The following is a 25,824-nucleotide window of genomic DNA, read 5'->3' on the forward strand; positions in this document are numbered from 1 at the left end:
GGCCTGCCTTCTGTGTCCATTCTCCTCGCCCCAGCCTCTCCTCCTGGAAAGGTAGAGAGGAGGGAATACAGTCACCATGGATTGCTGCAGAGGCAGATCTTTGTTCAAAGCCAGAGTGATTTAGCCTGAGCCACTGCCAAGCTCTGTAGTTGGACCAACTTCTGACCTTTTCTTCCCTGGTTTCTCTGGAGACAAAGGTGAGTGAGAAAAAAAGCTCTGTTGGAACCTCTTGCTGGTCCTCTTCTCCCCTTGTCGGTGATCAGTGAGGACAAAAATCCCAGCTGAAACCTTCTCCCCTGGCCCTGCTCCCCAGAGCAGCACCTGCCCTCAGAGCTGACCTCCTCCCCACTCTGCCATGCCCAGGCAGCAATGCCAATGGGACCTGACAGTCTCCAACGTGCTGCTGCACAGAGCTGTGAGGAGGGGAGTCACACAGAAAGGGAGGAAACAGCTTCATTGAATTTATTCTTTTCAGCTGCTGTCTCAGTGTGCTACCTTTAACTGGGAGTTAAAAAATGCATATAGAAATGGCCTAAATTGTTCCCAACCCTGTAAGAAGGGTACAAACAGCAGGTTAGAAATCACAGCTGATGGGAAACAGAGTGAAAGCTCTGATCAAAGAATGATCCACAGGGATGTAAAGCAATTAGAAACATTAGTTAATGGCTTGTTCCTGGGGCTGCTTGTACCGAAGCCGTGGGGTTTGTTGGCATTGTGGTGAAATGAACCGGAGAAACTTCTCAGTGCTGGCATATTTTTGGGGACAAAGAGTCTTCACCCAGGTGCTGGGCATTTTTCAACCTCCCTCCTCCCAATGGCATCCCCACACCAACAATCCCATGGGTATTTGTTAAAACACTGCTCTGGATGATACAGATTTCTCACATCCAAGCAGGAGCACCTTGAATTAGGAGTTGTGCCAAAACCTTGGTCATGGCCAGACTCTGGCTGTGGTTTGAATTAAGTGATTTCTGCACACCAAACCAAAAAAAGTCACAGGGTTGGTTGTATTTAATCCAAAGGAGTGGTCCAGGAGCAGTGACTGGGATTGAATGGGAAAGTCCTCACTGCCAGCAGAGCAAACGTGTTCTGGAGGGTTTGTGCCGGCTCTGCCCCTCACTCTTCCACAGTCTCCACTTCCTGACCAGACTGGGCTCCATTCTGTTGTTTCTTCAGCCCCATCTGTCCCTTTTTTTTCCTTTTCTTCCACGGTTTCTCCGCTATCGATGATGGGGTGGCTCTGCCATCGCTGCTCGCGGTGTCTTGAAGCAGCTGGTGCTGGCAGTGACCCAAGGGCTGAATGGTGCTGGTCAGACCCTTTCCCTCACAGCCTCAGGATTGCTGGGGCACGAGACAGGGGTTTGTGGATGCAGTGCCGAGGGTTAGACCCCATCTCCTCCCCAGACTGCCGCTTTCCCATTCCAGGAGCCAAGCTGGTCCCTGGCACTGGGGGCAGTTTCCTTCGGCTGGCACGGAGGGTGTGAGGGAGGCTCTGGGTTCCGTGGTTGCTTCTGCAGTGAGGCCAGAGCCCCTCTCTTTCATTTTTATTCCAGCAAAAGCAGGCAGCAGTGGGCAAAACTCCACAGGGAATGTAGAAATTGGGGTGAAAAGGGTCTGAGCATCAGGGCAGGGGGTGGCGAGCGAGCAACCACGTGTGTACGTGTCAGGGTTAGAAATCGCTGCTCTGCTGGGCACGCCGGAGGAGACGGGAAAAGACGCAGAGAAAATCAGTTGCCGCCGCGTTTTCCAAAATCCCGAGCGAGCGTTCCTGCTTGCCGCTGCTTCCAAGAAACTGAGAGAACCGAGGAGGAAAATTGCGGTGATTCATCGCGGGCAGATCGGAGGCAGGAAATGAGAGTTTGCTGCCTGCCCCGTGCCCGGCGTGGGCTCCGTGGGCTCGGGCTCGCCGGGGCCTGGCTGGCGGCGAGGGCCTGACACCCACGGGTCGAACATCCCTGCGCCGCGGCCGGAGCTGCCGGAGGAGCCACCGGCGAGGCAAAAACAACCGGCGGAGGCCGAGAGCCGGAGCAGCGGGAATTTTTCACCTGCGTTTCTGCGGAGCCATCCAAGCGAGAGCTGCCCGTGAGCCGGGGGGTCCAGCGGGATGCGGGTCCCAGGGGATGCTTGGTGCCTGGTGTCACGCATCATCTAAATTTGGAGGGGGGGTCAGCATCCCTCCTTGGGGATCCCGAGGGTGGTCGGTGGGCTGGGGGCTCCATTGAGAAATGAAGCGTGGGAAAAGAGGGGCGGGGCTTGGGGGCTGCCTGTCCGCGGATTGGCTGGGGGAGGGGGGAGACCCCCAAATTGTGCTGGGAAGGAGAGGGGCCAAGCTGCGCTTGTGGCGGGGAGATGGCACCGCAGGGACCCCCCCAACACCTCCGGATGAGCCCGGGGCAGCCGGACCCGCTCCCCCCCTCCCGCGTTTGCAGCAGGCGGCGGCGGGGCCGGTCTCAGCCCGGCCGAGGGCTGCGCAGCACGAACCCGCTTTGGGTTGCCGGAGAAGGGTCCGGCGCACTCCTCCCTGGCTGCTCGGGACCGAAAAGCACCCCAAAATCTACTGTGCTCGTCGCTGGTGTTTGGGGATCACCCCTGGAGAGCCCCGGGGGTCTCGGTGCTGCTGCGTGGCCGGCGGGAAGTGGGATGGAGGATGGAAGGGGAGGATGTGGGGGGACCCCAAAACCTTGCTGGAGTTCGGGATGTGAGACTGCATGCACCTCGCCTGGGGTCCAGAGTGTCTGTTCGGCATGCAGGGACTGCTTGGGTTTCATCTGGGGATGGAATGCGGGCACTGCATCCATCACGTTTGGGATGGGGACCTGGGGGCCCTCACATCACTGTCGGGATCGGGACATGGGGGACTGCCTGCATGCTGCTTGGAGTGGGGACATGGCAGCCTGGACTGGACCTCAGGAACAGAAGATGGGGACCTCCACATCACCCGTGTGGTCAGGAGGCTGGAACCCTTGTGTTGGGGTTGGGACCATTTTAATGGGGCCGGGGCCTGGGAACACCTGCACTGGGACCTGGGGACATCTGCATTGGCGTCAGGACTTGGGGAGCTCCGTGCAGGGACCGCAGCACCTCCCCAGGGCTCAGCGGGCAGGAGACAGGGGACAGTGGGGGGAGGTTGTGTCTGTCCCCTCCCTCCTCGCAGGGACAGTGACTGGGGGCCGGATTCAGGTTCCCCGTGCTTGCTGCAGCCCCATCACCCTGGAGGGCTCCGGATAACTCAGATGCGGCATGGGAGCTGCTTGACCCCATCCTGACCCGGCCTTCACCCGCGCTCCCCGCTGCCATGAAGAGGAAGCCGGGGAATGGGCGGGGGCCGGACCCTGCGGCCCCCCAGCAGCGAGCCCGCTCTGTCACCAAGCCAGCAGAGGTGACTTACCCATGGCGGGGGGGTGACACCCCGAGATGAGATCTGGGTGCTGGTGCACCCTCACGGCTCCCCAAACCATCATTTGGGGGGCATCGTGGGGGGCTGTAGCTGACCCGGGTGGGGTTTTTGCCCCCCCAGTACGTGGGATCCTTCATGGTGGAGGAGCTGGACCTGCAGCAGCGAGCGGGGCGGGTGGAGGAGCAGCTGCAGGCGCTGAAGGTCGGGATCGACCACTCCTCCCCTCGCTGGGAAACACAGGGGGGGACCCCAAATAATGGGGGCACCCCCAGGGGCACAGCCCAGCCCCCAGTGCCACATCTCCCCCGGACAGGACTGTCCCCGCAGGAGGTCGGTGGTGCTGAGGTTCAGCTTGCAGGGGCTGAAGGTCTACGGCGCTGATGGGGAGGTAGGGGGCTGGTGGGGTCAAGGGGGACGAGCAAGGGGTGCTGGGGCTCAGGGGGGCTGAGTAGAGGCGTCAGAGGTGTTATGGGGGTGTTGACAGGGGCAGGGGTGTTGGGGAGGGGAGTCAGGGATGCTGGGAGGGGTCTGGGGTGTTGGGGGGGCTGGTGAGGGGGCCAGGGGTGCTGGGGAGGTGGGTCGGGGTCTGAGAAGAGGAGTCACGGTTGCTGGGAGGGGGGTCAGGAATGCGGAGAGGAGGGGTCAGAGGTGCTGAGGGGGTCCAGGATGCTGGGGAGGTGTCAGTGTTTAGGGGGGGCTGTACCTCTCTGAGCGCTGCTTTTCTCTCGAGAAGCTGTTCTGTGTGTGCAAGCGGGGGTGCCCCTGGGGGAGGCCCGGGGTGCAGGGTGCCCCTGACCCTCGCCCCGTCCCGCAGACGCTGCTGATGGCACACGCGCTGCGCCGCATCCTGTACAGCACCTGGAGCCTCCCCGACCGCCAGTTCGCCTTCGTGGCCCGCAACCCCCAGAGCCCCCCCAGCGCCCTCTTCTGCCACCTCTTCGTGGGGCTCCCGGGAGAGGTGGTGGCCAACCCCGCCCCGTCGCTCCAAAACACCTTCATTATTGTTTTTTTTAATATTTGCACGCAGCGTCTTTCGCCTCCCCCAGGTCCAGACCCTGCACCTCCTGCTCTGCCGCTCCTTCCAGCTCTGCTACCTCCTGGCGCACCCCGAGGAGCAGGCGGCCGAGGGGGAGCTCCCGGGGCCGGGGGTGCTGCGGGAGCCCCTCAACCCCGAGGAAGTGTCACGAAATGTCAACGCCCTCGTGTCCTTCCGGCGCCTGCCCGGCCTCGGCCCGCTGGGCACCGGGGTAGGTGCCCCTGCCCTGCCCTGCCTGGCCCTGCCCTGCCCTGTCCGGCTGCTGCTCACACCTGGGGCTCTCACAACCAGGATTCTCACACCCGGGGCTCTCACACCCGGGGTTCTCACACCCGGGGCTTTCACACCCGGGGCCCTCACACTCTGATTTCTCACACCCAGGATTCTCACACCCAGGATTCTCAAACCCAGGGCTCTTACACATGGGATTCTCACACCTGGGGCTCTCACACCCGGGGCTCTCACACCTAGGGCTCTCACACTTGGATTTCTCACACCCAGGATTCTCACACTCGGGGATCTCACACCCGGGGCTCTCACACCTGGGGCTGTCATACCTGGATTTCTCACACCCAGGATTCTCACACCCGGGGCTCTCACACTCAGATTTCTCACACCTGGGGCTCTCACTCAGCGTTTCCTGGCTCGGTGCTTTGCTCGAGTGCTTTGGCACCGTTTGTGCGCGGGGTCTCGCAGGGCTTTTCCCCCATACGGCATTTCCCAGAATATTCTGGGCTGGAAAGGCCCCACAAGGGATGATCAAGGGCAGCTCCTGGCCCTGCACAGGACAGCCCCTTTCTCTCACAGCACTCTGTGTACGGTGCTTTAGCACAGGGGGTTTTGCACAGCCCCCAGGCAGCTCTTGCACGGCCTTTTCTCTCATTTTCAGCAGCAAGCTGTCACTCCACACATCATCACCTGCTGCCTTGCATGGTTTCCTTGCATTTCCTCTTTGTGCAGCCTTTCTTTGCACAGGGCTGTGTGCAGTGTTCTGCACAACCTTTTCTTCCGAGGGTCGCAGGGCCCATCCTGCACGGCCTGGCCCTGCTCGGCCTGCCTGAAACCGCCTTTCCCTGAGGGCCCTTCCTGCCATCGGCCACTTTGCACAGCTATTCCCTGCACAGCGATTTTTCCAGGAGAGGTTTTACAGCGCATTTTTTCCTTGCGTTTTTGCACAGCACTTTCTTTCTGTGATATGTTTTTGTAGAACTTTTTTTTACACAGCGTTATTTCTCATAACTTTTTTTACATGGCACTTTTTGCACGGTGGTTTGGTTTGCACGGCTGTTTTGGTGTGGCATTTCTTGCAGAAATGCCTGCACAGTAAAAATGCTCTTCACAGCTCTTTTGGCACTGTGGTTTTGCACAGCATGGTGATTTTTTACATGGCATTGTTCCACGGTGTTCTGCATGGAATTTCTTCTGCACATCATGTTTTGCACTGCATTTCCCCACGGTGCTTTGCACAATTTTTTTTTTTTTGGTGGTGTTTTGCACAGCTTTTTTGGTGCTGCATCCTTTGGGCAGCATTTTTCCCTGTAGTGTTTTACCTGACATTCCCCACTGCCAGAGCCCCCAGGCCACTCTGAGAGCCTGTCCATCCCCCAGGCCACTCTGAGAGCCTGTCCATCCCCGGCCGCTCTGAGAGCCTGTCCATCCCCCAGGACCGGCGGCCGGAGGCGGAGGGCAGAGCCTGGCGCCCGGGGAACCCCTACTGCTCGCCGGTGCTGGTGCGCAAGAAAGCCATTCGGAGCAAAGTGCTGCGCTCGGGAGCCTACCGGGACTGCGGGGCCGAGGGGCAGCTCCACCAGCAGCCCCGCGACGCCGGTGAGTGCCGGGGGGAAACTGAGGCACGGGGACACACGGTGCCGCGAGTGTTTGGGGGCGAAGAGGGGATTAACGGGCTCCCGCAGCGGCGGCGGGAGGGGAAAGCAAAGGGGCGAGGAGCTTGGCCTTCCTGCCCGAGAACGAGCGCGTCCTCGCCGAGAGCGTGTGGTCCTTCGCCGGCATCGCCAGGTGAGCGCGTGGGGGCGAGCAGCTGATCCTCGGCACGCACGGCCCTGTCCAGCCCCGGGCCCTGCCCCAGCCCCAGCCCTGCCCCAGTCCTGCCCCTGCCCATCCGCAGGTCCTGCCCCACCTGGGCACTGCCTCAGTCCCGGCCCCGGCTCCTGTCCCACCCCAGCTCCTGCTCCCTCCCCAGCACCTGCCCCATCCCGGCCCTGCCCAGCCCTGCCTCATCCTCGGCCCTGCTCCCTCCCCAGCTCTGCCCCAGCCCCAGTTCCTACCCCATTCCCGGCCCCTGACCCACCCCGGGCCCTGCCCCACTCCCATCCCCATCCCCATCCCTGTCCCCAGCCCTGACCAACCCCGGCCCAGCCCTGCCCCACCCTGGGCCCTGCCCAGCCCCGGGTCCTGCCCATCCCCGTCCCTGCCCCACCGCCGCCTCTCCCGCAGGGCCGCCGGGGTCTCGCTGCTGCGGCGGGACGTGCCCGGTTCGTTCCTGCTGCGTGCCGAGCCCGGGCTGCCCAAGCGCTGGTGCCTGTGGGTGCGGGCGCCGTGCGGCGTGGTGAGCTACGGCGTGCTGCGGACACAGCACGGCCGCTTCTGCGTGGAGGTGAGCCCGGGGGCCATCGGTGCCCGCGGGACGCGCGGGGGAGGCGCAGCGGGTGCGGCTGCAGCGGAGTGCAGGCGGTGCGGTCCGTCCGTGCGCCCCTGCACCGCTGCGGTGTGCCTCGGTGCCCGGGTGTGTCATTTCCCGTTTGCCTGACACTCCGTGTGCGTTTGAAGCGCCCATGCATGGCTGCACTGGGGCTGTAAGCGCATTTGTGCCTCGCTGCGCTGGTGTTGGCGCACCAGGACAGGGATGCGCTGCCGTATGCGTGCACCTAATGCACGCTGTGAGTGCACTTTTTGCACGGTGGTTTGGTTTGCACGGCTGTTTTGCCGTGGCATTTCGTGCAGAAATGTCTACACATTAAAAATGCTCTTCACAGCTCTTTTGGCACTGTAGCTTTGCACAGCGTGGTGATTTTTTGCATGGCATTGTTCCACGGTGTTCTGCATGGAATTTCTTTTGCTGTGCTTGTGCATGGCTGCACTGGTGCCTCGGGGCAGGGATGCACTAAGGAGGGCTCGGGTGCAGGTGTGGGTGCACACAGAGGTGTGGGTGGTGGGCACATCGATCCACAGGTGCCTCAGGGCACAGAGATGCATCTGGGCATGGCACACAGGCACCCCTGGGCATGGGGTGTGCATCCACATTGGCTGTATAACACACCTGAGTTCTGGGTGCACTAACACCCAGGTATGTGATGCACGAGTGCCCTGGGGTGCATCTGGTCCCTCAGCCAGGCCAGGGTGCTTGGTCTGTGGGTGTACCTGGGCGTACCTGGCACACACAGTGCCCCAGCCCACGCAGGGCATGCACAGCTGTGCTGCACTCACGCCCTCACCTGTGCCTGCTGCGTGGGTGCCGTGGCGCATGGGTCCCCACTGCAGAGCCCGGGGTGTGTGAGGTTTGTGGGGCAGTGCTGGCAGTCGGGCACGCTGGGATTTGCTGCGTGGGCACTCGGTGCAGCGGTATACGGGGGTCTCACCTGTCCCTCTCCCCTCTCTCCCGACCGCAGCACTCCAACGCCGAGTTCTCCAGCGTGGCCGCCCTCCTGGCGCACTACTCCGGGCCACCGGGGGGCTGCTTCTGCCGCCTGGGCCCGGGCCGGCGCAACCCCGGCTACGAGGAGCGGGACCGCGGCGGCGGGGCCAGCGCGGGGCCGGGAGAGGCCGCCTGGGCCCCCGCCGCCCCCGCCGGGGCGCAGCACGAGCGGGGATAGCCCCGGACCCCGCACGGCCCCCCCGGCACCCCCGGCTCTCACTCGCTGCTTGCCTTACCCCCGGCCCCCGGCCGCTCCCCTGCAATAAAGGCTTCGTGCATCGGAGCGGGGCTCGGCTGCTGCTCACAGCGCCCGCGGCGGGACGCGCCGCACGCCCGTGTGCTCACACCTGTGTGCTCACACCCGTGTGCTCACACCTGTCTGCTCACACCTGTCACACCTGTGTGCTCACACCTGTGTGCTCACACCTGTGTGCTCACACCTCTACACTCACACCTGTCACACCTGTGTGCGCACACCTGTCTGCTCACACCCGCGTGCTCACACCTCTGTGTTCACACCTGTCACACCTGTCTGCTCACACCAGCGTGCTCACCCCTGCGTGCTCACACCTGTGTGCTCACACCTCTGCGCTCACACCTGTCTGCTCACACCTGTGTGCTCACACCTATCTGCTCACACCTGTCTGCTCACACGCTCTCTGGCCCAGGCACCACACGAACTCACACTCACACGACTGCCCCGTGTGTTTGGGCTCCCACTCCTGCAGGCTGCGGCGCTGCGCTGGTGCTCATGGGAGGTTGCACACCCACGTGCTCACTCACCCTCGCCTGCACACGCAGGGGCCACAGCAGGGCACCGCTGCCATTGCACACTCACAGCCCTGTGCACACCCCCCCTGCACACCTGTCCTCGTGCACACCCCATTGCACACCTGTCCTCGTGCACACCCTCCCGTTGCACACTTGCCTGCGCTCCCGCGCGCCCCTGGCGTCAGTCACGTGACGCGATGGGCGGGGTCTCTCTCCCGGAGCGGCCCCGATCGCTCTGGCGGCCGCGTGCAGCCGCTCGCGCATGCGCAGGGCCGTCTCCCTCCGCCTCGGCGCCGCCGTGCCCTCGGGGTCCGCGGGGCGTCGCCTCAGGTTTTCCCTTGCTTAGTCCCCTTTGGGCGTGTCTCGGTTCCCAAAAGTTACCTCAGGGTTTCTTACCCTTGGGCTTTCCGCCCTTCAGCTTCCCCCTTCGGGTTTCACTTGCAAACCCTTCCCCCTTCAGGGTTCCTCCCCCCGACCTGCCCTAATTCCCCCTTAGACCTGTTCCCAGCTTCCCCCTTTCCCTGCATCCCCCTTTTTCTCCATACTTTCCCCTTCTCCCCCAGCCTCCCTCGCTCGGGGGTCCTTTCCCTGCGTGCCCCCAGTGAGGGATAAGTGCTTCCCTCCCCCAGGGGGTGCAGATGCCCAGGGTTAGGCTTGCCCCAGCCTCTTCCCAGCCCCCCATGCTCGGCAGTGTGTGGCGCTGGTCTGGATGGGTGGGGTGACCTGTGGGGGGAGTCTGACCCGAGTGTGTGGGGCTGACCCCGGTGTGTGTGACTGACCTGGTGTGCGTGACTGACCCCGGTGTATGGGGCTGATCGCTGTGTGTGTGGGGCTGACCTTGGTGTGTCACTGACCCCAGTGTGTCTGTGGCTGACCCCAGTGTGGGTGACTGACCCCCGTGTCCGTCACTGACCCTCTGTGCGGTGGCCGGGGCGATGGCGGCGGAGCCGGTGAAGGTGGCCGTGCGCTGCCGGCCGCTGAGCGGGCAGGAGGCGGCCCTGGGGCACGGGGCCATCGTCGGCGGGGACGGCTCACGGGGCCGGTGCCTGGTGCGGAACCCCGCGGGCCCCGCCGAGCCCCCCCGGCAGTTCTCCTTCGATGGGGCGTTCGGCGGGGAGCACAGCACCGAGCACATCTACAGCGAGATCGCCTACCCCCTGGTGGAGGTCAGTGGGCACCCAGGGCAGCCCGCGCAGTTTTGGGCACCACAATGAGTTCCAGGAGCGCTTGGACAATGCTCTCAGGCACAGGTGGGTGGGAATGTTGGGGTATCTGTGCAGGGCCAGGAGTTGGACTCTGATCCTTGTGGGTTCCTTGCAGCTGAGCATGTTCTGTGAATGCATAGCTCGGGACAGGGGCTGAGGGGTTTTCCAGGTGATCCCTAAGTGAAGCAGGATGCACTTGACCTTCCCCTGCCCATGGCAGAGTGGTGCAACAAGATGAACTTTAAGGTCCCTCCAACGTAAACCATTTGGGGTTCCCAATTTATGGGCAGAAAGCCCTGTCCAGTACTTCAAGAGGCTTAGCTACAAGCCTGGGCAGCAGAGGAGAGCAGACAGTGTCCCAGCAACAGTCTGAGAAATTGGGAAGAAACAAAACTTTGCTAGCAGCCAGCAGGGCGCCAAGGAGAGAGTTACATTTAATTGTTTTAGGTGGTTGTTTATATCATAGAATCCCAGAATGGTTTGGGTGGGAAGGGACCTCATCCCATCCCACCTTTGCCATGGGCAGGGACACCTTCCACTGTCCCAGGCTGCTCCAAGCCCTGTCCAGCCTGGCCTTGGACACTTCCAGGGATCCAGGGGCAGCCACAGTTGCTGTGGTATAAAACTGAGGACTTTAGAGACATTTTTACTGTCAAGTGAGAAACCTTAGAGAAGATGGGGAACCTCAGCCTGGATTCGACTGGCAAAAGGATAGGGGATCCCTTTGTTTCCTTGTTAGCAGATCAGCACAGGAAACAGCTGAGGTGAAAAACAAACGTGTTAAGCAAAAAAAGACCAACCTCCCCCCCAAAAAAGTTTTGTTAGAAGAAGTAACATGGATCAAATGGCTCATGATGGTTTTAAGATGGAAGTTCCTAATCATGAGAACAGGCAGGGCTAGACACAGTAGATATTGGAATAATAGATTATTTTTTCTTATTTAAACCTTAAGAAGTCCAGTTATTTTTTCTTCCTACCACACTTCTCTGAAATAGGGAGAAGTGACAGTGAACAGCTTGCCAAGCAAAAATTATTCAAAGCTAGAGACCATCCCCTTGGCCACCCCACAACCAACTATTGTTCTAGTTGTCTCTTTGAATCTCATAAGATTTTTGTGCCCTGTGGCAAAAATATTATAGTTTGCTAAGTGTTGGTGTTGTCAACTGCTTTTCAACACCTGCACTGCTTCCAGATTCCTTGTTTTGAGAGAAAAACATTGATTTATATGCTAATTTTGTAATTGCTATACTCTGATGACGTGTGAAGATTAAGCAGCCATTTGATGTTTACTTCCAGCTCTTCCTTTAAAACACCTTTTGAGGGGGTGGCAATGAATCTGGACAATGTGTTTCCAGTTAGGCAAAGATGATGACTGTTTTCTCTGGTTTTCCCCCATTTCCAGGGTGTCATGGAATGCTACAATGGCAGCATCTTTGCCTATAGCCAGACTGGCAGTGGGAAGTCCTTCACCATGCAGGGAGTTGCAGATTCAGCCTCACAGAAAGGGATCATTCCCAGGGCCTTTGAACACATCTTTGAGAGTGCACAGGTGGGTGTGAAAGAGATCTTGGTAAGGCTTTCTAGAAAGACTTTGGTGTCCTGTGCCAAGAAGTGAGTGCTGATGGCATGAAGTGGGAATGGGGACAGGTTTGGGGTGCACTGCTCTATGGTATTTTCAGGCACCTCAGCGAGGGGAGAGAAATGATGCATCTGACTCCATTGATATCAGAAGGCTAATTAATTACTTTATTACACTATATTATTCTATACTATATTACATTACATCTAAGCTGAATCTGCCAAGCACTCAACTCTGCACACACTGCACAGAATCTCGTGACTGTCAGTGACAATCCTGACACACACACACACACCTGGCCCTGACAGGCCAAGGAAACAAAACCCCATCACTGTGGGTAAACAATCTCCATATTGCATTCTACTTTGGCACAAACAAGGCACAGCAAATGATAAGAATTGTTTTTCCTTTCTCTGAGGTTCAGAGAATGTGAAACCCAGAAATATTCTTAGGAAGAATTGTGCCTTGCTTTTCTCTATGAGGAGAAATGAGGCTACACTGCACCTCATCCTTAAGCTGAGGGCTGTGCATAGTCACAGAGATGAACTGCCCCCTCATGCCAGATGACACTGTGAGCTTGAGGTGTGGAAGAACCAGGGGTCCTGTGCAGTGTGTGCTGAGTGGTTCCACCTGGAGTGAATGGCCAGGGGGTTGGATGAGGTGCTGAAGGGTGGTGGGCACCCAGCTGTGGAAGGGGCTCCCTGGGCTGTGCAGCCTCAGCCCCAATCCTCCCTGGCTCTGCAGTGTGCTGAGAACACCAAGTTCCTGCTGAGAGCTCCTGCCTGGAGATCTACAGTGAGGACAGACAAGACCTTCTAGGAGCTGACACCAAGCAGAAGCTGGAGGTGAGGCAGGCTCAATGTGTCTTAATTAAGTGCTTTAAATATCTCAGATGGATGTTATCATGACTTACAGAAGTGCAACAAAGGTCTCTGTCAGAAGCCTGAGTGCCAGAATATGAAGTTACATGAGGAATATGGAAGCTAAGAGGGATTTTGAGGGACTTTAGTGAAAGTTTAGGAACAGGATGCAGTCGGAGACATGTCCAGTGTATCCCATGTGATAATGGCTGGTAGCTCAGCAGCAGCTCTGTGAAAATCCTTCACTGGACAAGGGTGGAATAAAATGCTCATGGGGCAATTTCTCCCTCATCCTCTTCATCTCATGCTTGTCTCTATAGCAAGAGGATTCTGGGCCTTATAAATGTTTAATCTGATCTAGTGGAGCCACGGATGATCTCTTTATCTGCCTAAACAAAAAAGGCTGATCCTTTTTGAGGGCACACAGCAGATATCACTCCCCATGGGAACACATGTGACATTTACAGGATCATAGGAGGGTAAACTCTCCCAAAATCCTAACCAGGGGGCTGATCTTTATAAAATTTACCTCCTGGTGGCTTTGCAGATGCTTTTGTATGTATTCCTGGAAGGAGCTAGAAATCTCCTGTCCCAATTTACTTCCTTGCAGGACTGCCCTGGTGTATGAAACCAAGGCAGTAGCACCTTGCAACGCTCTGGGATGGCAACAGACCCAAACTGCCTTACAGGGCAGGTATTTTTGACAGGTTTCTGCCTTCAAGGCAGGCAAACCCATCTCTGCTCCACGTTCCAAGCGTGCTTTGCCTGTCTCCTGCAGAGGGAGAGTGGGAGAAGGGGACTTCTTGCTGCAGTTTCCCTTCCTTTGTTCCCCATCGGCGGTGACAGGGGTTTCCATGGTGATATGGTTGGCACTGGGCGGGCAGGAGCTGGGCAGAGCAGTTTCCAGGGTAACTCTGCCACGCTGCCTGTTGCTGCCTGTGAAAAATGCATGTATTTTATGATTGGCTTTTCGCAAATATTAAAATGAATGTTATATGTGTTGTGTTAGAAAGTAACGCTGTATTAATTCTCTTAAGTAGTGTGTTAAATATAGTTTTAGGTTATAAAAATGTTAAAATAGAAACTATGCTATGTAAGGTACTTTTTTTAAAGAAAGGACTCGCAGTGAGATAGCAGCTACAGGACACCTGAATCTTTCAGAGAAAAATAATTTATTGCCCTCTTATCAGAAGAAACTAACTTCTTCCTGCCTGCTCAGCCCTGAAGACACCATCAGGATTCAGAGGAAGAAGTTGACACTGCCCAGACAGAACCCTGTGTTTGAATGGAATTTATGCATCATGTATGAGGTGTATGAATATGCAACAGGCTGTTGCTTTTAAGGGTTAACCCTCTGTTAATGTGGGTCCTTTTTTGGGCTCATCCTGCCCAGAAAAAGGTACCCAGATGTCCATAACTCTTTGTATTTGTTGTCTCATATTGTCCTAATTCAAATTGTCCAAATTATTATTACTCTAATTGTATTACTATTTTTAGAACCATTTTATTACTATTAAACTTCTAAAATTTTTAAAAACAAGTGATTGGCGTTTTTCACACCGCCTCCACCGAGTACTTGAGGGAGTGTGTCCTGCCCAAACAAATCCCAGGCTGCCCCACTGCACACCTCTGAGTCCTCCAGTTCCCCCAGAATCCCAGTTTTGTTCATTCCTTTGCCTTTCACCTCAGTGACTACAGTCATGTCCTGGGTCAGGTTTTCCTCAGGGACTCTGCAACACCCCCAGACAGAGCCAGGCCACTCCTGGGGTTCTCAGCAGCACAGAGCAGTCACAGTGCATGAACAGTGACTGTACCTGGGTTCATCCTGGGCATCATGGCTCTGGAACAAGGATAAATCCCACCCAGTTATGTGTTCAGCCACTTTTCCTCTGTTCTGTGGGGTTTTTTTAACAGCAAATGCTGTTTTACATCATTTCTTGTGAACATCACTGAGGTATCTGAGCCTCCTCTTTGGAAGTCACAGTGCCAAATGTGGTCTGTGCTGCTCCATCATGACAACCATATCTCGATATCCCAGCTGACACGATAAAGATAGTTTTGGTGATGATCTTAGCAGATGTGGGGTGTAACAGAGCTGTGGAAAATTAATTTAGCTCATTTAAAATTCCCAGTGTGGAGGGGGCTGGTGTAGGAGTGCAGGGATCTCTGGATTATTTTGTAATTTTTGTGTAGGTTTGATGGGTAACTCAAAATTTTGGATATTTCCATTGCTTATTAACATTCTGTATGAAACTTTTCATTTGTGCAATTGATAATTACTGAGAAGATGCTGTTGGGTATTTAACACTCTGTCTCAACCCAGAGTCCCAAATAGGACTTTTGTTCATTTAAAAATTAATTAATCTGGAGAAAAATGGTGACAGTTCACCTGTGTTTGATGGGTGGTACTTTGGGAATGTTGTCAGTGAGCTCAAGCCACCCACTCAGAGCAGAGAGTTTAGCAAAGCACCGGGAACAATATCTGGGAATATTGTATCTGTGCTTTGATATTAAAAAAAGCTTCCTATGGCTGAGGAGGACTTACAGCCTTTGCCATAATAGGTGAGATGTATTTTGATTCTTGTTTAAAATATGCAGCTTAATAATAGAGAAGGTGGAGGGTGGATGGAAGCTGGGTTCCTCATGGCCTGGGGGATGTCTGAATCAATCAGCAACTTTTAGCTTGAATTCTCTGAGCCATAAAGGTGGTTCCCTCTTTCTCTGTGGTTTTATTCCTCCTTCAGAAATCAGGCTTCCTGGTGGCAGTCAGATGTGTTTTAATTTCACTTAGCTCTCAAGGTTCTGGGCCATTCCCAGTGTGATTTTCCCTGGTTTCAGTGCCCCTTGTTGTGACCTGGCTTGTGTTATCCCGTTGGCAGCTGCAGGAGCACCCAGAGCAGGGGTTGTACGTGCAGGGGCTGTCCCTGCATGCTGTGCACAGTGTGAGCAGTTGATGGACAGGGGCTGCAGGAACAGAGCAGTGCCCTTCACCCTCATGAACAGGGGCTCCTCCCCTCCTGTGGAAATCTGCACTCTCAGTGTGTACCTGGAGACCCTGGCAGTGCACAGGGGCTGTGAGGCCGCTCATCATCCCTCAGCTACCCTTAGATCCCAAATGACTGTAGGTGCAGCAGAAAAATCCTCTTCCCTGGGGGGGTGTCAGAACGCAGGACATCCCTCTGGCTGCCCTGGATGGCTCAGGGGCTCAGAGACCTTGGCATGAAGCCAAAGACACCTGTGCCTTCAATTTTAACCTACAAAGAAAATTACCAATTTTGTGTGAAGATTTACGAGCCACGAGAGTTTAAATAGAATGATATTCCTTGTGTAAGGTATTCCCTGCGTAAGGTATAGTACTTCATGTGTAAGGTGTGTGTCCAGGCAGCTGGGCAGCCTTGGCTCAATCTGCTCCTGCCTTAGTGATGGGAATGGCACCAGCTCACTGGGTTTGACTCCTCATCAGGATCCTTCCCCTCATCTGGGGGGTTTGGGCCATGGCAGGGACACCTTCTCCTATCCCAGGCTGCTCCAAGCCCTGTCCAGCCTGGCCTTGGACACTTCTCAGGATCCAGGGACAGCCACAGCTGCTCTGGGCCAGGGCCTGCCCACCCTCACAGGGAAGGATTTCTGTATATCTCATCTAAATTTCCCTTCATGAAACAAACTGAGGAGGAAAAAATTGTATAAACTCATGGTCTGATCTTGTTACTTGTAGAGGACTTTTGCTGAAACTGTAAATACTGTTGAAATATGTGGAGGGAGGTGTGTGTGTGTTCAGAGAGAGCAAGAACAGGCATGAATTTTTACTGTGGATCCTGTTGAGAAAAGCACTAAACTGTGCAGTGTTTACATTAAGTAGATATTTTCTTACTTCAGGGAGTCAGGGCCCAAAGCAGACAAAGAGCAGGGCTGGAACAGGACGTGGTGCCAGAACAGTCCTGGTTCTTGACTGTTGAGATGTTTCCTCCTAAGAGCTGACTGGGAATTGTTTCCATGCAGATGAGCAAGGCCAGGATCACCTCAGGGCTGCCAAACTCAACTTGGTGGATCTGGCAGGAAGTGAGAGACGGGCAAGGACTGGTGCCGCAGGGGAGAGGCTCAAAGAGGCCACCAAAATCAACCTGTCCCTGTCTGCCCTGGGCAACGTCATCTCAGCCCTGGTGGATGGCAGGTGCAGACACATTCCCTACCGAGACTCCAAGCTGACCAGGCTGCTCCAGGACTCCCTGGGGGGAACACCAGGACCCTGATGGTGGCATGTGTGTCCCCAGCTGATGACAGCTACGAGGAAAGCCTCAGCACCCTGTGCTACACAAGTCAGGCCAGGAACAAGCCCTGCATCAACGAGGACCCCAAGGACACCCTGCTGAGGGAGTACCAGGAGGAGATTAAGAAGCTGAAGGCCATTCTGGCTGGACAGATGGGCACAAGTGACTTGTCAGGTAGGAGAGCCTTTACTGGCTGCAGAGATGGCAAAAAAGGGAGTTTTACACATAAAATATTGGCTAAATTTTACCTCAACTTTTCCTTTACCTTTTGGAGGAAGAGTCCTTCATTCTGGTTGCAGACTTTTCCTTCCCTGCTGCCAAATTGACCTTATTCTACTGAGATGGCAAAGACCATCTCAATAATCCAGTGTTTTCAATAGTGGCAAATTCTGTTAGAAAAGGCTGACATGATTCAAATCCATGGTTATTTTTGGTGATCGTGGCCAGAATTTGGTCAGTTGCAGAAGAGAAGTTTCAGGAGGAAGAACAAAAATGAGCTGCAAAAGAAATAATTCTGTAAAATTCTTTTTTGAATATATATATATGTATGTTTTCAAAGTAAGCATTCAGCCCCTTTTCTCCTGCAATGTATATTTTTGACACTACAAGAGAAGTTTTACCTTCCTTATTGCAGTGGCTGAGGACTCAGCCCAGCCTCAGCACACCTGCTCTGTCCTCTGGAGCAGGAATAGGAAATGTAGGAGCAAATTAAGGGAAGAGCAGTCTTTAGGGAGCTGATCACATTTGGAGAATTAGCCCCTAAAAGAGGGCAATTTTCAGCAGGGGAATAAGGCTGTAGGATGACTTTTCCCCTCTTTCTGCCCCCTTTCAGAAATAGCTGTGAACAAAGAAGGTAATTTCCTTGCACTTTTCATCTTCCTGGTGTCTTTTATCTCCCAAATCTGTAGCATAGCCCTGGAAACAAGTCCTGTTTTTCTTTGAAAGAGATACTTTTATGTATAAATACCATCCAATTACATTCACTTCCATTTTCCCCTGAAGCTGGAGCCTCTCCCTCTCTCCCCACACCCCTGGAGCCCCGGGCTGGCAGCGTTTTGGCAGTGAGTGCTGTTTGAAGGAGCACAGGGGTTTGCCATGTTCTTTCCTGGCACCCACCTTCTTTGTTCTCTTTCCAGGAATTCTGCAGACAACCCCACCCTGTGACTGTGAGTGATTTTTATTTCTACTTTGCTTTGTAGGGCTTCTACCTGCTGGGGCTGCTCACCTGGGAACAAATCCAGCTCCCCTGCCTCAAACCCCAGGTGGATCTGGAAGCAGAGAAGCAGCTGATCAGAGCAGTAAGTTGGGAAGAGTGGCTTTGACTAAAACTTTTTTCATAGTAATCATTACAAATATGGTTCAGCCTTTCCAGAACACTTCTCTTTTTCTATTTTTCTCTATTTTGTAATCCTTGGACTTCTCCTGTGAACAGACCATGTGTTATGGAGGCTGTGTGCTTTATGATAACCCACCTCTTGTTTCCACTTCTCTGGGGATGGATTGGAATGGATTCCCAGGAAGAATTTTTGGAGGAACTACATGTGAAATTGTCAAAAAAGAGAGGAATAGAATTGAGGAAAGCAGTAGTCAAAGGTGTTAGGAAGAGTACAGAGATGAAGAAAAAGAGGAATACAGAGCCAGGAGGAGCCAGAGGGAAACAAAACCCTCTCCTTGCTCTTTAGAAGGTTCATTCCAGGGCACCACAACCAGCCAAGGCAGCCATTTTTAGGGCTCAACAGTCACTTTCATCAACAGCAATCACTCCTGTGTCAACTTAAGTCACAGGAAGAGCCAGTGAATACTGGTGGTGGAGTTGTGTTGGGATGGGCATAAGGTGTGACCTGGAATGGACCTGGATGGGACCTCAGGAACAGTCACAGGGCTGTTGCTGTGCCTTGCAGGAGTTCCAGGAGAGGCTGGCCCAGCTCCAGGCCAGCTACCAAGCGGAGCAGGCATCCAGTGCCTGCCTGGAGAAGGACATCAGCAGCCTGAGGGATGACTTTGATCTCAAGGTGTCTGTTCTCCAGCATCTCCTCAGGAAGGAAGCAGGTGAGGAGGCTGTGCAGCCCAGCCCAGGTTCCCTCAGCAGCAGCAGGGACTGGTTTTGCACTCACATCTGTGAGTTCCCTCAGGACCAGGGACTGGTTTTGCACTCACATCTGTGAGTTCCCTCAGGACCAGGGACTGGTTTTGCACTCACATCTGTGAGTTCCCTCAGCAGCAGGGACTGGTTTTGCACTCACATCTGTGGCAGCCACTGCAGCCTTTAAAAGGCAGCAAGTGCTGCCACTGCAGCAAGTGCTGCCTGGCAGCAGCAGTCCCTGCTCTCCACCCACGCTCATCCACAGCAGGAGCAGGGACTCTGCCTCTCCGGGATTTAAGACTCTGTCCCAGTTTTGTCCTCTCCCCTTTTTCCTTGACTTCTTTCCCTGTCAGGACCCAACCCTGACCCTGACCCAACCCTGTAAGCCTTTAGGCAATGAAAAGCCTCATTTTTGAGTAAAACCCCTGCTTTTTGCCCACATAGCACAGTTCCCCCTGCTGAAGGCAGTGGCTCTGGAGCAGAGGTCACTGCTCTGTCCCCTCCCCCTGGACTCTTCATTCCCGAGGGCAGGGCGGGGTGGCTGCCGCAGTCTCTTCCTCCGTATGCAAATGTGCTGCAGCACTTGCTCTCCCGGTGGATTATCCACACCATCGCTCACTGCAAGGCAGATATTCCTCTCACATCCCAGAAATTGCCTCCTCTCCCTCTCCATTCCTGCTTTTCATGGACACCTGCAGTGCCTCAGAGCACGGTTTGCAATGTGCTCATACAGCTCTTATCACTCACTAGTAATTCTTGAACCTGTATTCTTCATTTTTGGTGCTGTCACTTTTTGAGGTGAAGGTTGAGAGGTTCTTTATTTCTTCCCCCTCTGATTACAAATGTGCACCCCCAGCCTGTGAAATGGATGATTTTTGGAGCCAGGCTCTCCCTCCCAGCCCTGTACAATCTGCATTCCTTTCCTGAGACGCCCTCTCAGTGTTTCATGGTTTTTACTGACCAGCAGAAGTAGGTGAATGACAGCCCTTTTCCTTTCAGACACGTCATCCCTAGCTTTGGGGGAAGCCTTTGGGAGATGATTTCACAGATTTCTGTCTAGTTTTGCACAGCTCATTACCAACATTGCGTGTATTTCCTCTTTTCAGCTGACACATGGACTGGAACAATCTCTGACCACACACCTTCACATGAAGATGCTGTTGCTGCAGCACATGAAGAGACAACCTCAGCCCAGGTACCCTCCAGGCTCCTTCTCCCCTCAGGATGAATAACCCTGAGAATTTGTGGGCAATTCTGTCTGTTAAGGGAGAGATCTCCAAAGAAACCCTTCATTTGGATTTGATATCAACGTTACCTGAGTGGGAAACGTTGTGCTTCATCTCCCCCAGGACTCCCACTGCATCTTTCCAGAGCTACAGCCTTTGTTTTCCTCTTGTCACCAGGACCCAGCAGCACCTGGGACTGTCACAGACACCAGTGGGGTGAGCAGGGGCAGTGCTGGAGCAGGGGAAGCTGTCACTGCCCTGGGGATTTCCCTGCCTGCACACCAGCAGCTGGTGCTGGCCAGGTCAGTGACATCCCTGCTCATGCCATCTGTCCCCTGGGCACACCCTCAGGCAGCAGCAGGTGCTCCTGCCATGACACCAGAGCTGCTGAGCTCCACTGTCAGTGCAGCCCCAAACCAGGCACATGGGAGTTAAAATCATGGACTGGTTTGGGTGGGAGGAACCCTAAAGCTCATCCCATTCCACTCCCTGCCATGGCAGGGACACCTTCCACTGTCCCAGGCTGCTCCAAGCCCTGTCCAGCCTGGCCTTGGGCACTGCCAGGGATCCAGGGGCAGCCACAGCTGTGCCAGGGCCTGCTCACCCTCCCAGGGAAGGATCCCATTCCAATACCCCATCTGTCCCTTCCTCTGGCAGTGGGAAGCCATTCTCCCTTGTCCTGGCACTCCAGCCTCTTGTCCAAAGTCCCTCTCCAGTTTCTTGGAGCCCCTGTAGGCACCAGGAGAGGCTCTAAGCTCTGCCTGGAGCCTTCTCTCCTCCAGGCTGTTTTTACCCCAGAACTCACTTTGCCCTGTTTGGGTGGATGAAGAACTGTTCCCTGCAGTGCTCAGTGAGGCTGAGGGCCAGAATTATGAGAGAAAAATGGAAATGTTCAAGTCAGCAAACGTGGATGCCAAAAAAATGTGTGTTCCTGGTAACAAATCCTGCCTGGAGCTGCAGGCCCACACAGGTTATGGAGATGCCTCCTCTTCCTCTTGCAAGAGGGCCTTGAAGGGCACTTGGAGCCCTCTCATGTCTTACAGGTAAGGCAGCAGCTGTCCTGTGGCTCATGGATGGACTCTTCCCATCACTGAGGCCACTTTTGCCTCCAGCTCATGCATCTCACAGTATCTCACAGTGTTTGCTGTACGTCATTCACAGCTAACAGCAAAATTTCCCAATAATCCTATTCCAGGGGCACTGAAATAGGGCTGGGATATGAGGGATGCAGGCTTGGCCTCGTGCTCAGCCCAAATCAAAATCAACCTGGCTCAAGGTTTTCTTTGTGTGAGAGCTGTCCTGAGAGAATTCCCTCAGCCAGAGCACACCACCACATACTGAAGCAGCATGGGGGCTTGGGCTGCTCCAGAAATACATGACTGAAGCAAATTCTCCTGATTTTTCACTTCCTCCATTATGTGGAACTATATACGATTAGAAAAGCTCAGGCCAAGATATGCTGTGACAGTCTGATTCTGAACAGTTCTGTGGGTTTTAACCAGTCCTTCTGTGGGTTTTAACCAGTCTTTCAGCTTCCCTGTGGTGTGTGCTCACTCTGTTGGGTCTCTCCTGGCTCAAAAAGGAGCTGCTATGAAATGCAGAACAGCAGTGCCCGTAATTTATGGGCAATTCTGTCTGTTAAGGGAGAGATCTCCAAAGAAACCCTTCATTTGGATTTGATATCAAATGTTAGTGATCCTATTGCAAGAATGAATCCCATTCCTTTTGTGGCTAACAAGGGAAAATGCCCTTCTAATCACATTGTTAAATCCAGGTTCTGTGCAGATTGGGCAGGAGAGTTTGGTTCCACAGGTTTGGTTTGGTTCAAAGCCACCTGCTCAAGCTTTACACATCAGGGCAGCTCAGCAGAGCAAGGGTTGAATCCTTGGATTCAGTGTGTGTTAAGCAAAGGAAAGGGAAGGTCACCTGGCAGGAGCAGTGCAGCAGAATAGCAAGTCAGTTCTGGGGGAGAATGAGCCATTTCACAGGGTTTGGAGATAATTAGGAGGCTGTTATCAGTAAAGGGGTTATCAGCCAATTTGAGACAGTGCTGGCCAGTCTGAGCTAGACAAAGGAATGGCTCTGGAGCACGGCTAAATTTCCATGCCAGAGCATAATTTCAAACACAGGCCCAGGCCAGTGCTGCATTAACAACGCTGAGGTGACACAAATCATGGCTGATACTGCCCCAAAATGGAAACCATACTGTGGCTTTCAGATCTAACACTCCCACATCCACCAGTTAAAATAATTCTCTGTGTGATCTTGGAACCTTTTGTGGATCCTTGAAAAAAAATATTCGATGTTTATTTAAATAAGAATTTAAATATAAAGTACACAAAACAAGTGTTTTAAAGATAATTTTATGAGCTTAGATATGGATTTCTGGACATCCTTGTTGACTGAGGTGCTTGGTGTAACACGTTTTGCCTTTGTGGAGTATTTTGCCCAGGGGACCTGTGGCTGCCCCATGATCCCTGGAAGTGTCCAAGGCCACGTTGGACAAGGTTGGAGCAACCTGGGAGAGCAGGAGGTGGCCCTGCCCGTGGCAGGGGATGCAGTGAGGTGGCCTTTAAGGTCCTTCCCATTCCAAACCACTCTGGGATTCTGGGATTCTTTTTATGACAGAAAGTGAATAATAAGTACAATCTGCTATGATTACTCAGGGCAGAAAATCTTCTCATAATTCCCAATTTTCTGTCTTCCCAAATGCCACCCGTGGAAGGATGTTCCCCCTCCAGGCTTGTGAAGCTGGTTCTTGAGCTTGGTGTTCCCTTCTGCAGGCTGCAGGTGCTGCAGCAGCAGCTGCTGGGGGAAACAGGCTCAGAACCAGGAGCTGAAGGAGAAGCACAAGCCCTGCAGGAATCCAGCAAGGCCAGCAGCGAGCAGGCTCTCCTCAAGGTCTATGACTCCATCCAGGAGGAGGTTCCAGCCAGGAGCAAGGCACTGGAGAAGGTGAGGGAGCAGCTCCTTCCTCCTCCACATCCTCATTTTTTGTGTTCCAGCACTGTGGGTTTAGAGAATGACTCTGGCTGTGTCAGGATTTCATACACCACATTGTGTGTGTGAGCTTTTATGAAATCCCTCATGTGAAAAACACCAATCACTTGTTTTTAAAATTTTAAAAGTTTAATAGTAATAAAGTGGTTCTAAAAATAGTAATACAATTAGAATGATAATAATTTGGACAATTTGAATTAGGACAATATGAGACAATAAAAACAAAGAGTTATGGACATCCGGGTACCTTTTTCTGGGCAGCATAAGCCTGAAAAAGGACCCACGTTAACAGAGGATTAACCCTTAAAAACAATAGCCTGATGCATATTCATACACCTCAAACATGATGCATAAATTCCACTCAAACACAGGATTCTGTCTGGTCAGTGTCAGCTTCTTCCTCATAATCCTAACGGTGTTGTCCTGCCTGAGCAAGGACGAAGTTCGTTTCTCCTGATAAGGGAGCAATAAATTCTCTTTCTCTGAAAGATTTAGGTGTCCTGTGGCTGCTATCTCAGTGCAAGTCCTTTCTTTAGGAATAATGTATCTCACATAGCATAGTTTCTATTTTAACATTATGTTATAACCTAAAACTATATTTAACCCACTACTTAAGAGAATTAATACAGCATTACTTTCTAACACAACACATATAACATTCATTTTAATATTTGCGAAAAGCCAGTCATAAAATACGCGTTTTTCACACCTCGGGTGGGGGATTAAGCTTTTGAAGCCCAAACCCCTCCAGCTGCAAAGGCTCAGTGTGTGACACCTGGCGGGAGGAGCACGTGTTGGGATGGGAGGGGACGCGACTCCCTCTGCCGACCTTCAGATCTGCTGCAGCTGCTGCCGGTTCTGAGCTCGCTTTCTAGGGCAAGAAACAAAACATAAAAGTAATGCTCTTCAATTTTACGTTTAAAATCTTCATTTTCAAAACACTTGAAAATCGGGTTTGCTCTGATATTTTGCGGTAGAATCAGAGGGTCTGCGAAAAAATTGATATTTGTGTGTACAGTCCTAGACTTGCACATGAAGGACTTGCTTTATTTGGGTATTTATCAAAGAAATATTGCAACTTTTTAACCAAAGTTAGGAAATTCCAGGAGTGCTAAGACCACATTAGTAAGATTAGCTTCAGGTTCATTCAAAAGTCATCCCTGTGGAGAAACATGAGAAGACTTTTTTTAAAACAGACATGGAAAAATCTCTCCCTTGGGCAGAGACACCTTCTTCTATCCCAGGCTGCTCCAAGCCCCATCCAGCCTGGCCTTGGACACTGCCAGGGATCCAGGGGCAGCCACAGCTGCTCTGAGATTTATTGAATTTTGCTCCAGATTAATTTAATTTATTTTATTTAATCCTAATTTGTACCTAAATCAGAAAACTTTCCAAATATTGAAGCTGGCTTGTAGTTTAGGGGGTATCATCCAAGCTGAGTACTATTTGAGTTATGGTGTCAGGATGGAATCTGGCTCTGGTCATTGGTGGGTGATTTAGTGTGGTTCTGCTGGGTTAAAATCATAGTTTATTTGCTGGTTTGTTGTTTTTGAGAGGGTTCCTATAGTTCCCACAGCCTCTCATTTAAATTCAGTCCGGGTGCAAGTCCTTTGGGGAGCAGGGGAAGTGGTTCCCGATGGAAAGGGATACAAATACAGGGTAAAATAGTAACACCTAACAGCAGCAACTAAAGGCAAGTCCCAGAACTCTAACATTCAATATTTAACAACAGACCAACACTTCAAATTAAGACCCTATCAACTTCATTAACATCAGCTAGCAATTACCACTCTGAAAAAGAGCTCTCATCTCCAGGGTTTCATTTCTCACCAGGGGACGGTGCCTGGGGAGAGGAGGGCGCTGTGGGGGACAGGGAGGTGACCATGGCTCTGCCACGCTCGCCAGGCCACGCTCGGGCTGCGTGCACTCGTAAGGGCTGCCACACACGGTTTGTCTGGAAAGTGTAACAAAGGTGGCACTTGGTGCGGATCCCTCGGGAATCTGAGCAGTGCCGGGATCACGGAGTGCAGCCAGAGGGTGGTGATTGTTCTACACACAATGATCATCGCTTCCCACAGCGGTCCCAGCCCTGCCACAGCCCAAACCTGGCCGGACAAGTCCCTCGAATGAGAGCAGGGAGCCAGCGGTACGGCCCATTCCTCCTCCATTTCTATCCCATTTGACCAATTTTGCCTCATTGCTGGCGCTGCTGACAGCGTTTGCCACCTGCAGCCCGAGGAAAACCACTACAGGCTGGTGCTGGACAGGAGCGACAGCGAGACCATCGCCAGCAACTACTTCCGATCCTGAGCCAGCCAGATCCTGCAGCTGGACCAGGGTAATCCCCTTTGCCCAGATATCGCCGCCACTCCTCATCTGCCTCCTTTTCCTTGAGAAATCACACGGCGACCCACCCAGGCCCAATTCTGCCTCAACCCCTAGACCTCTCAGGGGTTTCTCGCGGGACGCAGCCACATTTTGGGGTCCTGCACTGTCCCACCACACGCACCCCCTTCCCCTCCTTGCGCAGCTCCCGCGGGCTCTGCGGGCAGCCCCGTGCCCCAGGCCCGGCCCTTCCGCCTGCAGTCGCTCACACCAAGCGCAGGAAGGGCAACGCCAGCTCCAGCGCCCGCCGCTTCTGATCCAGCGCAGGCGTGAGCGGCCCGGGCCGCCGCCGCGCAGGAGGGAGGGGACGGCGGCGGGGCCCTCCCTGTTCCGCGGCGATGGCGGCCGCGCTGAGTCGCGAC

The 25,824-nt window shown here is 53.9% G+C and overlaps 2 protein-coding genes across 2 annotated transcripts; both read left to right on the forward strand.

Moving 5' to 3' along the window:
• Window positions 1-3,242: 3,242 nt before the first annotated feature.
• On the forward strand, window positions 3,243-8,263 carry SH2D5 (SH2 domain containing 5). Its single transcript, XM_030963683.1, has 9 exons — window positions 3,243-3,379; window positions 3,518-3,598; window positions 3,711-3,785; window positions 4,212-4,355; window positions 4,444-4,644; window positions 6,098-6,260; window positions 6,347-6,449; window positions 6,888-7,047; window positions 8,060-8,263. The coding sequence occupies exons 1-9, from the start codon at window positions 3,296-3,298 to the stop codon at window positions 8,261-8,263; spliced, it is 1,215 nt and encodes a 404-aa protein (XP_030819543.1). The 5' UTR covers window positions 3,243-3,295.
• Window positions 8,264-9,236: 973 nt separating this feature from the next.
• On the forward strand, window positions 9,237-25,735 carry KIF17 (kinesin family member 17). Its single transcript, XM_030964026.1, is given in 17 exon segments — window positions 9,237-10,022; window positions 11,464-11,610; window positions 12,385-12,418; window positions 12,421-12,485; window positions 15,380-15,437; window positions 15,440-15,538; window positions 16,500-16,724; window positions 16,727-16,942; window positions 17,968-18,017; window positions 18,019-18,066; window positions 18,670-18,817; window positions 19,958-20,046; window positions 20,255-20,379; window positions 22,861-23,032; window positions 25,152-25,223; window positions 25,310-25,415; window positions 25,608-25,735. Coding segments are annotated over 17 exon segments (2,013 nt in total). The 5' UTR covers window positions 9,237-9,791.
• The last annotated feature ends 89 nt before the right edge of the window (window positions 25,736-25,824 follow it).

The sequence above is a fragment of the Camarhynchus parvulus genome, chromosome 21 (genome assembly GCF_901933205.1).
Source record: "Camarhynchus parvulus chromosome 21, STF_HiC, whole genome shotgun sequence".
Taxonomy (NCBI): domain Eukaryota; kingdom Metazoa; phylum Chordata; class Aves; order Passeriformes; family Thraupidae; genus Camarhynchus; species Camarhynchus parvulus.